At 38.0% G+C, this 15667-nt stretch overlaps 1 protein-coding gene across 1 annotated transcript in view; it reads right to left on the bottom strand.

The window, feature by feature from the left end:
* Positions 1-14246, bottom strand: part of M1AP (meiosis 1 associated protein) — an 83310-nt gene extending 69064 nt beyond the window's left edge. Inside the window, exon 1 of the mRNA XM_049856448.1 lies at positions 14007-14246. Within this exon, the coding sequence (XP_049712405.1) occupies positions 14007-14246 (240 nt within the window). The remainder of the gene's footprint in view (positions 1-14006) is intronic.
* Positions 14247-15667: the final 1421 nt, after the last annotated feature.

The following is a 15667-nucleotide window of genomic DNA, read 5'->3' as shown; positions in this document are numbered from 1 at the left end:
GCCCTGAATTTGGACTTCTAGCCTACTCAGCTGTGAGAAAATAAATCTCTTTGTTAAAGCCTCCACGTGTGGTATTTCTGTTATAGCAGTACTAGATGACTGAGACAGTCACCCTCCTTTTCTGAGTTGTTCCTCCCCATTTACATAAACTCACTGCCCCTAAGTTTCCTATCTAATCTTTCAAGTTACTGTTGTCAATTTGATCTCATATAGATAAATCTTAAAGGAGCACAATGCTGAAAGCAGACATTCTTTACTAGTTAAGCCAACTTATTATTTAGTTTTAAGAAGACTTCAGGTGATATTTTTGGTTTAAGGTTTAAAGAGTATCTCAGGGCAATAGTTTCAGGGGATTATCCAGCCTCTACGACTCCAGAATATCTGGGTTTCATAACAATTTTACATTCTGTTCTGCATTTTCCCCCTTTTGATCAGGATTCATCTATAGAATCTTTGACCAAAATCTTCGGTAGTGGTACCCATACAGTTTTTCTGGTCTAATGGCAAAGTGTGCAGTTGTTCATGGAGGCAAGTAGCCACACATTCCATTTTCTCCTCCTATTCCTGACTCTCCTTCCTCTGTTGCTCCAGGTGAATAGAGACCAATTTAGCTTGGATGGCCACTGGCAAGCTTTTAAGACCCCAAGCACTACGCAACAAACTAGGAGGTAGAACAGAAGCACTAAACGTTATTAGGCCAATTAACTGGGATGTCCCATGAAGCCATGACCCTAAACCTCCAAACCAAGGAACCAAACCCCATGAGGTGTTTGGTTGTATATAAGCAGCCTTGGCAGCTACTCTCTCTCTCTTTTCTTGTCATTGTTGTAAATATATCTATCACGCAACTTTTGCCAATTCGACTTTTTACAGGTGTACAACTTATTGATAGCAATTACATTAATCAGCCGTGGAACCCTACCCTTAATCAATTTGATTTTTTCTTCACCATAAAACGAAAATCAGTATTTCATGAGCAATAGCCGCCCACCCCTTCCCCCTCCGTTCCACTCCTGGAAACCACTAATAAACTTCGTTCTCTATACATTTGTGTGTTCTTGTCTTTTCATATGAGTGAAATCATATAATGTTTGTCCTTCTGTAATTGACTTATTTCACTAAGCATAATGTCTTCTAGCTCCATCTATATTGTAGAATGTATTAAGACTTTATATCTCTTACTGTTTGAATAGTATTTAATTGTATGCATGTACCACATTTTGTGTATTCATTCATGCATCGATGGGCATTTAGGTTGTTTCCAGCTTTTGGCTATTGTGAATAGTGCTGCAATGAACATAGGTGTACAAATTTCGGTTTCGTTTCTGCTTTCAAGTCCTTTGGGTATATACTGAGGAGTGGAATTACTGGGTCATATGGTGGTTCTGATTTTAGTTTTTGTTAGGAAACCCTACATTGTTTACCACAATGGCTGTACCATTTTGCATCCCCATCAGCAATAGATAAGTGTTCCATTTTCCCCACATCCTCACAAACAGTTGTTATTTTCTGTTTTTTTAATTAATTTTAGCCATCCTAGTGAGAATGAAATGGTATCTCACTGGGGTTTTGATTTGCGTCTCTCTGATGGCTAATGACATTGAGCATCTTTTCATGTGTTTGGTGACCATCTGAATGTACTCTTTGGTGAAATGTCTATTCAAGTACTTTGCCCATTTTTGATTGGGTTATTTGTCTTTGAAGTTGCTGAAGTCATATATATATATTTTGCCTATTAGATTCTTGTTGGATATATGGCTCCTGAAGATATTCTCCCAGTTGTTAGCTTGCTTTTTCACTTTTTGTGTAAAGTCTTCTGATGAACAAAAGTTTTTAATTTTAATTTATCAAGTCCCATTTGTTTATTTTGTCTTTTCATGTTTGTGCTTTTGTTTCTATAATAGACAATCCATTGTTAAAAGCTAGGCCTGACAGCATTACCCCTGCGTTTTCTTCTAAGAATTTTATGGTTTAGTTTTCACATTTAGGTCTTTAGTCCATTTTAAATTTGTTTTTGTGTATGGTGCGAGGCATGTATCCTGTTTCATTTTTCTGCATGTGGAAATCCAATGTTTACAACACCATTTATTGATGAAACTCTTGTTTCCCCATTGAATGGACTTAGTATCCTTGTCAAAAATCAGTTGACCCTACATGTGTGGGTTTATTTCTGGACTTTCCACACTTATTAATTTTTGCTTTTATCTTTATTATTTCCTTCCTTCATCTTTCCTTAGGCTTGCTTTGTTGTTCTTTTTCTTGAGTTGTTTGCTTCATTTACCTTCAGTCTTTCTTGTTTATTCATATACTTTAAATTACTTAAATTAATACAGTTTAAAGGTATGACTTTTCCTCTTAGCATTGCCTTTTCTGTATCCCTTAGGTCCAGATACGTAGGTTTTTCATTAATATTATTTTATAGGTATTCTGCATTATTATTATTTTTTGATTACTGTACTTTAGATGAAGGTTTACAGAACAAACTAGCTTCTCATTAAACAATTAGTACACATATTGTTTTGTGACATTGTTTACCAACCCCACGACATGTCAACATTCTCTCCTTCTTGGCCTTAGTTTCCCTTTTACCAGCTTTCCTGACCCCTTCTGCCTTTCTCATCCTTGCCCCTGGGCTGGTGTGCCTCTTTAGTTTCATTTTGTTTTGGGGGCCTGTCTAATTGTTGGCTGAAGGGTGAACCTCAGAAGTGACTTCATTATTGAGTTAAAAGATATTCTGCATTTTTAGCTTGGCTTTCTCTTTCACCCAAAAGTTGTTTAAGAGTTTAAAAATTTCAAGTGGTACAGATTTTTTATTTTGTCATTTATTTCTAGCTTTATTGCAGTGTGTTCAAAGGATGTCTAAACTTTTTGGAATGCATTAAAATTTTTGGGTTTATTTGAGGCTTAATTATATGGTTGACTTTTGTGAATATTCCATGAACACTTCAGGAGGGTAAAGATTTCCTGTTTAATTATATTTGTCTTTAAAATGTTGATGCTATATTATTTGGTGCACAGGTATTCAAAACTGATAAATATTTTTAAGAGACTCCCTCTCCAACAAGTCTGTTATGCTAAATATCTTCCATATGTCCCCCTTGATCATTTTCTGCTCTTCTCCACTCTATTTTGTACCTTAGCATTAAAGTGCCATTCATAGTCTTATTGAATGCTTTTTGCCCCAAATTCATCCTTGTCTGATATTAAGATCATGATCCTCTCTTTTTCCTTTGCTTTGCATTTGCCTAGTATATCCTTGGCCATCCTTTATTTTTAACCTTCCTGAACCGCTTTGTTGTAGCTTTGTCTCTTGAATATAGCAGGGTTTTGCTTTGTAATCAAATCTGTAAGTTTTTTTTTTTTTAAGTATTTCAATAGGTAAGTTTAGCACGCATATTTATTGATAAGACATATAAGTTTGTTCTTAGTTCTATTACGGTAGACTTTCTGTTTTTATAGCTTTTGGAAAACCACTAGACTGTATATTTTCTTTTCCTTTTTTCTGTATATTGTTTTCTTGTCATAATTAGGAAAGTTGTATTTCTGTGCCAGTGTTTATAACGCTATGTTTATATACTTTCCTTAAATTATTTCTTTAACGGTATTGATTAATTCCCAACTATGAAAATGACAAAATTAGTATATTTCTTCTTCTTTTTTTTTAACTTTTCTCCATGTCCTGCAGCAGTCAATTACAGTTTATTACATTATCTTTCTTGGTGTTTACCTTTACATGGTTTAATATATCTGCATTATTTTTTATTTTAAAATGAATATGTATGAGTGTCAGATATTAAAGATGAGGAAATACGTGTCACACTCAACTTATAGCACTTTTAGTCCTCACCTACCTGGAGACCAGAAGAACTAGATGGTGCCTGGCTACCACCACCAACCATTCTGACCAGGGATACAATAGATGGTCTCAGATAGAATAGGAGAAAAATATAGAACAAACTTCAAATTCCTAAAAAAAGACTAGACTTACTGAACTGGTAGAGACTAGAGGAACTCCCAAGACTACCACCTGGAAATCTCCTTTAAACTTGGAACTCAAGCCACTCTTGGAGGTTACATTTCAGCCCAAAGACAGACTGGCTGGCAAAATAAATAATATCACCCATGAGTACTCTAAATAATCATCTAAATGAACCCAAATGGTAAACATTTACCCTAGACCAAAGATGAGAAGGTAAGTGCAGACAGGGAAGCTAGATTAATGAAAACAGAATAACCAGAATGGAAATAATGACAATGGAAAGACTGAAAAATGTAACCAATGTCACTGAACAATATGTATAGAAATTGTTAAATGAGAACCTAATTACTATGTAAACTTTCACCAAAAACACAATAAAATACTAAAAAAAAAAAAAAAATCACATTGTAGATAATATATGCTTTAAATAACTGTTTTCATGAAAAGGTAAAAGAATTGGTAAGATCTTTATAGTAAGGGAATTTTTCTGAAATCTTGCTCTAAGAGGAGAAAATAATTTTGGTCAGATTTATGTATATTAAGGGCATGTTGAGTATAAAATGAATTTTAATATTTAAATTATGAATCTTCTGTCATGATTCCTTATAAAAAGTTCAGATTCGATTATACTAAAAAATTAAATATGATGAAATATATCGAGGTGCTCTTCCTGGGTAACATTTCCCATTTGCTATTTTCCCCATTTATATTTTGTGCTGACTCTGTGTAGAGAAAATGTCAGATATTTAAATAGGGCAGAGACAATGAATTTAAGGCTGTGCTTTTCCTTAAATGAAGATTGGATTGCTCTGTATATAAGGTAACAGCATTGTTCCAGCAATCTTCTTGAGCTTTTAACTACAGTTGAACTTACTGTTCTTCTGGAAGGAAATTTTGGCTTGCAATTGTTTCTTGATGACCAGTCAGTGCCTTTTAGTGTAAAGCTGTCTGCCTTTCTTAATGGAGTGAGTAAGAGATAGAGGGATTCATCTAGGGCCAAAATTGCTGAGGAGTGCTGGAGGGCCATAACACAGTCACTTGAGGAGGAAAAAAAATTCCTATTACCCTCGTTTGGGTCATGAACTCACTCTCCAACAAGCCCACTATACTGAATATTTTCTATTTGCCCCTCCAGATCACTCTCTACTTTTCTCCACTGTGTTTGGTGCCCTAGAAAGCTGATTGTGATGGTTAAGATGGTGTGTCAACTTGGCCATGATTCTCAGTCTTTATATGTGATCACTCCCATGACTGGATCTGCTGTGAGAAGCCAATCAGTCGAAAGGGAGTTTCCTTGGGGGTGTGGACTGCATCCCAATATAAGCAGATGTTCGGGCTTTTTTGCTCACTCTGGATCCTGTGGCTGCCTCCTGTTCATCTGACCTCCGTTTTTTGGGACTTGAGCTATCAGCTTATCTCCCTATCTTGGGATTCGTGGATATTCACAGCCTGTGAGCAAGAACCCTGCATTCTGACCTGCTGATCTTGGGTTTGCCAGCCACTGCAGCTATGTGAATTGGGAGAAGCCTCTATTCTAATCCATGGACTTGGGATATCCCAGCCTCTACAATTGCATGAGCTGTTTCTTTGATATAAATCTCTCTCTCTCTCTATTTATACACTTTACTGGTTCTGCGCCTCCTAAGATACTGACCTTTAGGGATTGATTCAATGAGCTCACTTACATTCTTATTTCTACCAGGGCTTGTCCAATGGGAGGTACTGCTAGGAGACCCAGAAGGCAGGATGAGAATGAGGTCAGGATGTTTATTCCCCCGGCTCCCTCCTCACCAGATTGCTATGGGATGGCTGTGTGGCTCTACTAAAGGCCACAGCTACTGTCAGGTAGCCCGCTTCATATAGCTTCCTTCCCCTTGCTTCTTCAGTCCAAGAGGTCATATGGCTTCTGCACCATCTTTTGGTGCCTCTTCCTAAACTCTGCTTACACCTATGTAAACATTCCTTTTGTATCTCTCTCTGAAAATTATTCAATTTGTATGTCATCTGTTTCTTGTTGACACCTTGACTGATACAGCTCCTTACATTAGTTCCTTATTTTAAAAAGTAAAATGACAGCTAAAATAATTTGAAAAGTTATAAGCTAAATGGCAACATAGTAGATTAAAAATATTACATTCAATACATCATCAATAAACAAATACACATATTAGAATAAAAGTGAAAACCATGAAAACATTTAGTATGATGCCTAGTATGCAGTAAGCACTCCACAATACGCCTACACCTCACTTATCAACTGTCTCATTATCAGACATTTCACATTTGTGACAATAATGAAAAATCTACCGTCTGACTATTTTGCACAATAACCATATGTCTGGCAGTAACGAATGCCAAAGTGCGAGACAAGAGTAATGCTGGCTGTGATAGCTAAGGTTATGTGTCAACTTGGCTGGGCCGTGATTCTCAGTGGTTTGGCAGTATGTAATGATGTAGACATCCTCCTTTTTGTGATTTGATGTGTTCATCCTCCATTTTCACATAATGCTGATTTTTGCATAATAACCTGGTCTTTGGAGCCTAACCATGTCAATAAGTGAGGAGTGAGTGCACAGTATATGCTTAATATTAACAAATTAGGAAACAGGATGATTTATCTGACTCACGCGTTTGAAAATGACCAATAAACATTTTGTTCCTTTGTTTTATGAGGGAATTGTACTGTAGAGAGAATTTCTTAAGGGCAGAAATGTCAGTGGAAAGGACTTGAGGATTGAGTTCCCCTATTAGAGAATCCAGGGCTTTTATCCTTCGACTCAAGCTTTTGAGATATCTTCAAAAGGGAACTGTGGTGGCTTTAAAATACTGTATGTCCACAAATTCTTTGACACTCCTCTCTTCAAAAGATAGAGTCTAATTCTTCATTCCTTGAATAGGGGCTGTACTTAGTGACTCCTCCTCCTCTCCCATATAAAAATATTTAAAAACTAACTTGTTTTGAAAAAGGAAATCTACCTCTAAGATTGCAGGTAATTTTAATTTTCTTCCGTTGGCTCAATGTCCTTTTCATTTTTTGGTAAATTTTTCATCAATCCCTCATGTACAAGTTCAAGTTGAAGCTGAAGAAAATTAGAACAAGTCCCTGAGAGCCAAAATACAACCTTGAGTATGGTCCATCTAAATTTAGAGACCATCTCAAGAATAGATTTGGTGCATTGAACACTAACAGCTGAAGATCAGATGAGTTGTGGAATGACTTCAAGTACATCATACATGAAGAAAGCAAGAAAAGACCAAAATGGATGTCAGAAGAGACTCTGAAGCTTTCTTTTGAATGTAGAATAGCTAAAGTGAAAGGAAGAAATGAAGAAATAAGAGAGCTGAACAGAAAATTTCAAAGGGTGTGTTATTTGTGTAAAAATGTGGTATTTTTTTCAATATTTTTTTCAGCCTCACAGTCTTTAACAAAGCTTCAGGGACATGTGGGACAATAAAGATCTAACATTCTGATGACACGAGTGGTGAATGTTAGATCTTTATTGTCCCACATGTCCCTGAAGCTTTGTTCATTTTTTTTTTTAAGTATTTTTCTCTCTGTTGCTCAGATTGGGTAATTTCTACTCTATCTTTAAGTTCACTGAGTCTTTCCTCTAGTCTCCTCATTCTGCTGTTGAGCCCATCCATTGAGATTAAAAATTTTGTTTTGTTATTCTCTTTTTCAGTTCTATTTAGTTCTTTTTTATATTATATGTGTGTGTATGTATACATATATATACATATACATACATAGATACATAGATACATAGATACATATATATATATAACCCAACCCACTGCTGTCAATTCTGACTCATAGCAACCCTATAGGGCAGAGTGGAACTGCCCCATAGAGTTTGCCTGGCGGATTTGAACTGCCGACCTCTTGGTTAGCAGCTGTAGCACTACGCCACCAGGGTTTCCATATATATATATATATATATATATATATATATATATGTATGTATGTATATATGTATATATATATGTATGTATTTGCCGGGACTTGCTGTTTTTCCATTTGTTTCAAACAAGTTTGTAACTTCCTGCTGAACATTTTTTTATGACGGCTGCTTTAAAATACTTTTTGGATAATTTCAACATTTGTATCATCTCAGTTTTGGCATCTGTTAATTGTCTTTTCTCATTAAAGCTGAGATTTCCCTGATTCCTAATAAGCAGATTGACTTTTTATGATATTCTAGACATTTTGGGTATTATGTTACGAGACTCTGGATCTTATTTAAATCCTCCATTTTAGCAGGACTCCTCTGATATTGTGGTAGTGGAAAAAGGGAGTTGCTGCCTCATTACTGTCAGGTGATGGTAGGAATCCAGGTTCCCCACTTGGCCTCTGATTACACTCTAGGGGAGAGGGGCACCTCGTTAAGGCTGGGTGGGGAGTGGACGTTCAGGCTCCCATTGACCTTCACTAACACCATTAGGAGTAAGGGCTCATTACTGTTAGGTGCAGATGAAAGTCCTGGCTTTCTACTAGTCCTTCACTGGTGCCACCCTGGGTTGGAGATGAAAGGATGCCTCACTCCTGTTTCCCCACATGGCATCTGCTCTGCCTCCTGTGATGCCATCTCAGTAGGGATAAGGAAGGGCACCTTGTTAATGTTGGGTAGGGAGTGGGAGTCCAGGTTACTCACATGGCCTCCATGGACACTGTGGGAGGGGGGTCTCATTGCCAGGTAGAGATGAAAGTCCTAGCTCTCTATTAGACCATTTCTGGCATCTCCAGCCTGGAGGGGACAGGTACATTGTCATAGCTGGGCAAGGGTAGAAGTTTATTCCCCACTGGGCTTTTGCGGATGGAGTTGGAGCTGCACTTTTTTTTTCCATGATGTTTGGGTTCAGTAGGGTGGTTATTGTCTAAAAAATTTCTGTCTTGCTAAGCTGCCCTTTCCTGGTCCTTTGGCTAGAATGAGCAGGCTTTTCCTCAGGAATGTTTTGTTTGCATCTGTGTTTCCAGGTTGGAGAATTCTCTACCACCCAGTTCAGATGATATGAGGCAAAAAGAAAATCCAGGGAACTTACTGCCATGTCATTTCTTGGGTCCTGAGGTCCCTAGTACTTTCTCTCTTCACTTTTCAGAGTCTTTTAGAGTTGTCTTATACATAATGTCTAGGGCTTTTAGCTGTACCTGGCAGGATGAATAATACTCGATCTTTTCTAGAACTGGAAGTTTCACCTTAGTTTTTAAAAGATGTTTTTGTTGAGTACAGACTTCTATTTTCTCTCATTACTTTAATGATTTTGCTCCACTGTCTTCTTATTTGAATTGTTTCCAACAAGAAATATGTTCTCATCTTTATCTTTGTTATACTGTATATAATGTGTCTTTTCTCTGGTTGCCTTTTTTTTTTGTTGTTGTTGTTGCCTCAAAAATAAGAGGTGTATTTATCATTCAACAATCATTGAGCACTTCCATGAGTTAGGCCCTGCTCCAGGGGTGGGTGAAATTTTTTTTTTTGAACATTTTATTGTTTTAGGAGAAAGTTTACACAGTAGTTTCCCATTCAACAATTCACACACAAATTGTTCTGTGACATTGGTTGCTATTCCAGCAATGTGTCAGCACACTCCCCATTTTCACTCTGCCTTCTCCGTTTTCATTCGTCCAGTTTCCCTGACCCTTCTTGTCTTCTCATCCTTGCTTTTGAGCAAATGTTGCCCATTTGGTCTTATATAGCTGATTCTTCTAAGAAGTATATTCCTCATGGGTGTTATTATTTATTTCATAGGCCAATCTATTATTTGGCTGAAAGGTGGCCTTTAGGAGTGGCTTTAGTTCCAGATTAAAAGCGTGTCTTAGGGTGACAGAATCAGATGTTCCTCCAGTCTCTATCAGTCTGGTAAGTCTGGTCTTTTTTAGGAATTTGAGTTTTGTTCTACATTTTTATCCCATTCTAGCTACCACCTTCTATTGTGTCCCTGGTCAAAGTGGTTGGTAGTGGTAGCTGGGCACCATCTAGTTGTTCTGGACTCGGGCTAGAGGAGGCTGTGGTTCGTGTGGGCCATTGGTTCTGTGGACTAATTGGTTCCTTGAGTCTTTGATTTCCTTCACTCTCCTTTGCTACAGATGAGAGGAAACTAATAGTTGTATCTGAGATGGCCACTTGCAAGCTTCTAAGACCCCAGATGTTACTCACTAAACATTATGAACTATGTTACGCCAATTAACTTAGATGTCCCTAGTGGCCTGGTTCTTTTTCAGATTTTCTCTTTAATAGTAGTTTTGATAAGATGTGCCTTAGTGTAGTTTTCATTTGTTTTTGTATTTGGCATTCATTGAGGTTCTTGGGTCTGTGAGTTTAGAGTTTTCATGAAATTGGAAAATTTTCAGCTATTATTTTTTCAAATATTTTTTCTGTCCCTTGCTCCTTTCCCTCGGAGACCACAACTACACATATAACAAGCTGCCTGAAGTTGTCCCACTGTTGACTGATACTCTATTCACTTTTTTATTATTCTTTTTTTCTTTCTGTGTTTTATTTTGGATAGTTTCTAGTGCTATTTTTTCAAGTTCACTAGTGTTTCTTCTGCAATGTCTAATCTGCTATTAGTGTATTTCTCATGTCAGAAATTCTAGTTTTCATTTCTAAAAAGTTTGATTCGGGTCTTTTTTTTTTTTTTTTTTTTTTACATCTTCTATGCCTCTACTTCTGGAGCCCTGGTGGCACAGTGGTTAAGCATTCAGCTGCTAACCAAAAGGTCAGCAGTTCGAATTCACTAGCCACTCCTTGGAAACCCTATGGGGCAGTTCTACTCTGTCCCATAGGGTTGCTATGAATTGGAATTGGCTTGGCAGCAACGGGTTTGGTTTGGTATGCCTCTACTTAGCTTTTTGAACATACATACAGAATACAGTTATACTAACTGTCTTAATATCCCTGTATGCTAATTCTAACATTGTTATAAACTCTGGGTTGGTTTTGATTGACTTTTTCCTCATAATGGATCATATTTTGCTGCTTCTTTGCATACTTGACAAGTTTTGATTGGATACCAGATGTCATGGGTTGAATTATGCCCCCCCAAAATGTATGTATCAATTTTACTGGGCAATGATTTCCAGTATTGTGTGGTTGTTCTCCATTTTGTGATTGTAATTTTATGTAAAAGAGGATTAGGGTGGGATTGTAACACCCTTACCCAGGTCACATTTCTGATTCAATATATCCAATCAAGAGATAAAAAGGAAAGGGAAGTGAGCAGAGAGAGGAGACCTCATACCACGAAGAAAGCAGTGACGGGAGCAGAGCACGTCCTTTGGACCCGAGGTCCCTGCACAGAGAAGTTCCTAGTCTGGGGGAAGACTGATGAGAAGCCCGACAGAGAGAGAAAGGCTTCCCCTGGAGCTGACGTCCTGAATTTGGACTTGTAGCCCACTTTACTGTGAGGAAATAAATTTCTCTTTGTTAAAGCCATCCTCTTGTGGGATTTCTGTTACAGCAGCACTAGATGACTAAGACACCAGACATTGTGGATTTCACCTAGTTGGGAGCTGGGTATTTTTGTATTTCTATAAATATTCTTGAGCTTTACCCTGGGATGCGGTTGAGTTACTTGGAAACAGGTTGATCCTTTTGGATCTTGTGTTTATGAATTGTTAGATGATCCCGAACAGTACTAAGTCTATTCCCACTACTGAGGCAAGACCATTCTGAGTAACCAGTGTACTGTGAATTATGAGGATTCCCAATTTGGCATATGGGAACATGTTCTATTTCTGTTGTACCAGGTACTACTGTCTCTAATCCTTTCAGGCAGTTAGTTTCTTGGCCTTCAGTAGTTTCTTTACATCCATGAACTGAACAGTTGCTTTGGTCTCCCCGGACTTTCAAATGTATTTCTTCAACTCAGGGAGATCACTGGGCCCACCTGGTTTCCTCCTCTCTGCATTGTAGCTTGGAAATTTTCTCAAGACGGTATGCTGGGGGGCAATTATAGGCCTCACTTCCTTTGTTTCCTGTCTTTCAGGGACCACTGTCATCTGCTGCCTGATGTCCACTGTCTTGTAAACTGTTTTTTGTATATTTTGTTCAGTTATTTTGTTATTTAAAGCAAGAGGGTAAATTTAGTCCCTGTTACTCCATCTTGGGTAGAACAGTGATTTGTTTCTAACAAATAGAATGTGGAGGAAAGGGGAATGCATTACTTTCGAGACTAGGTCATAAAAGGTATTTTGGCTTCCTCTTTGATCTCCCTGTCTTTTGGATCATTTGCTCTGGGAGAAGCCAGCTGCGCAGGCTGGGACATTCAAGCAGCCCTATGGATAGGCCTATGTGGCAAGGAAATGAGACCTCTTGCCAATAGCCTTGTGAATATGCCACCTTATAAGTGGATACTCCAGCCTCCAGATGACGACAGCCATGGATGACATCTTGAATGAAACCTCATGAAGAACCCCGAGCCTGAACCACCTACCTAAATTACTCATGAATTTCTGACCCATAGTAACTATGAGATAACTAATGTTTATTGTTTTAAGCAACTATATTTTGGGATATTTTGTTATGCAGCTGGCACAGTGGTTAAGAGCTATAGCTCCTAACCAAAAGGTGGGCAGTTCGAGTCCACCCACTGCTCCTTGGAAACCCTGCGGGGCAGTTCTACACCGTCCTGTAGGGACGCTATGAGCCAGAATTGACTCAATGGCAATGGTTATTTTTTTGGTCATGCAGCAATAGACAACTAATATAGGAACTAAATTCTATTCAGGCTGTAGAAAGGATAAGTTGAACTCCTTAATTAATCTCATCCATTCCTCATCATTCCTACCCCAGCCCAAGTAACAATGCACACACAAAACCACCAGACGTAGCACTTGCAGCATTTATACGCAAAACTTTTCTTATATGATTTCATTTGAGAAGTAAACCCCTGTTTTGAGCCTAAGGTACCTTCAAAGCCACCAGAGTATAATTTTGTATTTTTATAATGTTTTAACCAAAGAGGCATAAAGCAATGAATATTATTTTTATTCTTTATAGTATCAACAAAGATGTTATCTTACCACTTCAAATGATAGAAACTAAGGTATTAATTAAAAAATGAGTTAATTCTAGTCAGGTAGTATATTAGCAATTCAGCAATAGATTTATAAAACTTTCACCTTTGAAAATCTTAAATAACAGGATTTATATCCATTTAACAGGATATATCAGCACAAGGCTGCCTCAAAGAAAGGGATGCACCTAGAACCTTGGGAAATCTTTCTGATCCCTGTGATTCTGAACTTTCCATAGGGGAGAAAGGGAAGATTTGAATTATGTTTGAGGAGGAGGAGAGATAGTTGTTTATGTGTGAGAGAGCTTTGTAAAAGCAATAAGCCTGGCCCACTCTTTACCTTCTCAAACCCTAGAGGGAATTTCACCAAGTTCTATGTGGAACTGCGGAGAATATATTTTCATGTTTCTTCACAGTTAGGGCTTTCTGAGCAAAGAAAACTGGAACCTGGGTTAAAGGACGAGTCTTGGAGGTGAAAGCGTGACTGAACAGTCAGAGACCTCTGAAAAGATTGAGACTTATTTCCTTAATTGTTCACATGTCAAAAAAGACCTTAACAAACCCACTGCCTTTGAGTCGATTCCGACTCATAGCAACCCTACAGGACCGGATAGAACTGTCCCATAGTGTTTCCAAGGAGCAGCTGGTGGATTCAAACTGCCAGCCTTTTTCGTTAGCAGCCAAGCTCTTAACCACTGTACCACCAGGGCTCCTTACATGTCAAAGGGAGATGAAACTCAGAGCCATGAAGTCAGTTGTTTACATTCCAGAGGATTATAAATAACTAAGGAGCCAAGGCTCTCTTTTTTTTGGGGGGGGGGGGCATGTAGCCCATAATAATTCCCAGATTCATAATTTTGGGGTTCAAACTTCCATATGTTGCCTGTGGGTACTGGGTGTGGAGAACCAGCGTGGTTACTGCTGTAAGTAATAATTCTGATCTCTGCTTCAGAAATCTCATGTTTGTTTTCAGGATAAAATATAGATATTTAAAAATTATTATCCCACTCACCACAAAGGGGAGGATGCACTCGTGCTGATTTTGTACCACGTATAAGCTGAACAGGGACATGCGGCTGGGGCCCATCAAGCTGCAGGCTAGAGAGAAAAAGTTCTGCAGAGCCTCACACAGGTTGGAGCAGACATCAGCCCACGAAGGCAGAGTGACATGCACAATGAGAAGTCGTGGTGGTTGCTGGTAAATATGTGCAGGCGTGGAGGGCCCTTTGCTGGTAGTTGGCCCACGATACATGGCAGCTTGACCAGAGGTGGAACTGCAGCCACTCTCTGATTATTCTTGACACCTGTAGGGAAGGAAAGAGAAATTACTGGCTTTCATAGAACTGACATATGTGTTCTGTTGAAACAACGAACAGAGGTCTAGTGGACTAAATCCAAAAAGGAGTCAGACTGGGTACTAAATTCAATCTTGCTACACTCTCTTGGTGGTTATAATAATTTATCTGTAAATCTTCTGGATTTTTTGTTCAGAATCATGTAATCCATGAATAATGACATGCACGTGGATAAGTGAACAATGTCAGACCATAGCAGCAAAAAGACTGCTCATAACAGCCTTGTTCACAATTACCCCAAACTGCAAACACAAAGGTCATTAGAATGGATAAACTGTAGTATATTCACACATACAGAGATGAAAATGAGTGAATGGAGCGACACCGATGACTCTAAAAAAACAAGACACAAAGAATACATATAGTATGATTGTACCTACATAGACATTAAAATTAAGCAAAAATAAGTATATTGTTTAGGGATGAATACATAGTGGTAAAACTATAAGCAAGGAGATGATTATCACAGAAATTAGGGTAGTGATTTTCTCTAGGAAGGAAGGAGGGCGTTATGATCAGAAGGGACAAGGTGGGGGACTTCTGGGGTATTTGCAATGTTCTGTTCCTTGATCTTTATTGTGGTTACATGGCTGCTCACTTTATAATTATTAAATTGTACATTCATGTTTTGTGAAATGTTCTCTATATGTGTTATAAAAAAATTAGCAAAAATAATTTTTTAAAAGGAACATTAAAACAACCATAAATGGAAATGTTCTTTAGATCAAAGAAACAGGTTCCTACTTCTGGGAACTAAAATGAATCTAGATAATTGTTTTTTAGCTAAAAAATGCAGGGAAAATAAAGGCTTCTTTAATTTCTCCAACAACCAAGAGAAAGATGATTATGATACTTTTCAGCAACACTTTGTAATTTAGGATCTTTAGGAATTATCTAAAAGTGCATAGATAAATGTGTTTCTCAGAATGAATGCCGGTTGCTGTCAGGTTGATTCTGACTCACGGCGACCTCATGTGTGTCAGAGTAGAACTGTGCTTCAGAGGGTTTTCAGTGGCTGATTTTGCAGAAGTGGATTGCCAGGTTTTTCTTCCATGGTGCTTCCAGGTGGACTCAAGCCTCCAACCTTTTCGTTAGCAGCTGAGCATGTCCCCCATTTGCACTACCCAGGAACTCCTCAAAATGAATATGCTAAGTTCTTTCCTTCAAATTTCCCTTTTTGGATGGTAGAAATTGGTATTCATTTACTCAACAATTTTTTATGAATCTCTAACTACATGCTGGGTACAACAGAACAAATAAATATGCTACTCTGTTAAAATTAATCTTAAACCAGTAATCCAAATCAATGACTAACGAC

This window comes from Elephas maximus, chromosome 17 (genome assembly GCF_024166365.1).
Source record: "Elephas maximus indicus isolate mEleMax1 chromosome 17, mEleMax1 primary haplotype, whole genome shotgun sequence".
In the NCBI taxonomy this organism is placed as follows: Eukaryota; Metazoa; Chordata; class Mammalia; order Proboscidea; family Elephantidae; genus Elephas; species Elephas maximus.
Note: the sequence above shows the minus strand (reverse complement) of the source record. Positions and strands in the feature narration are given on the sequence as shown.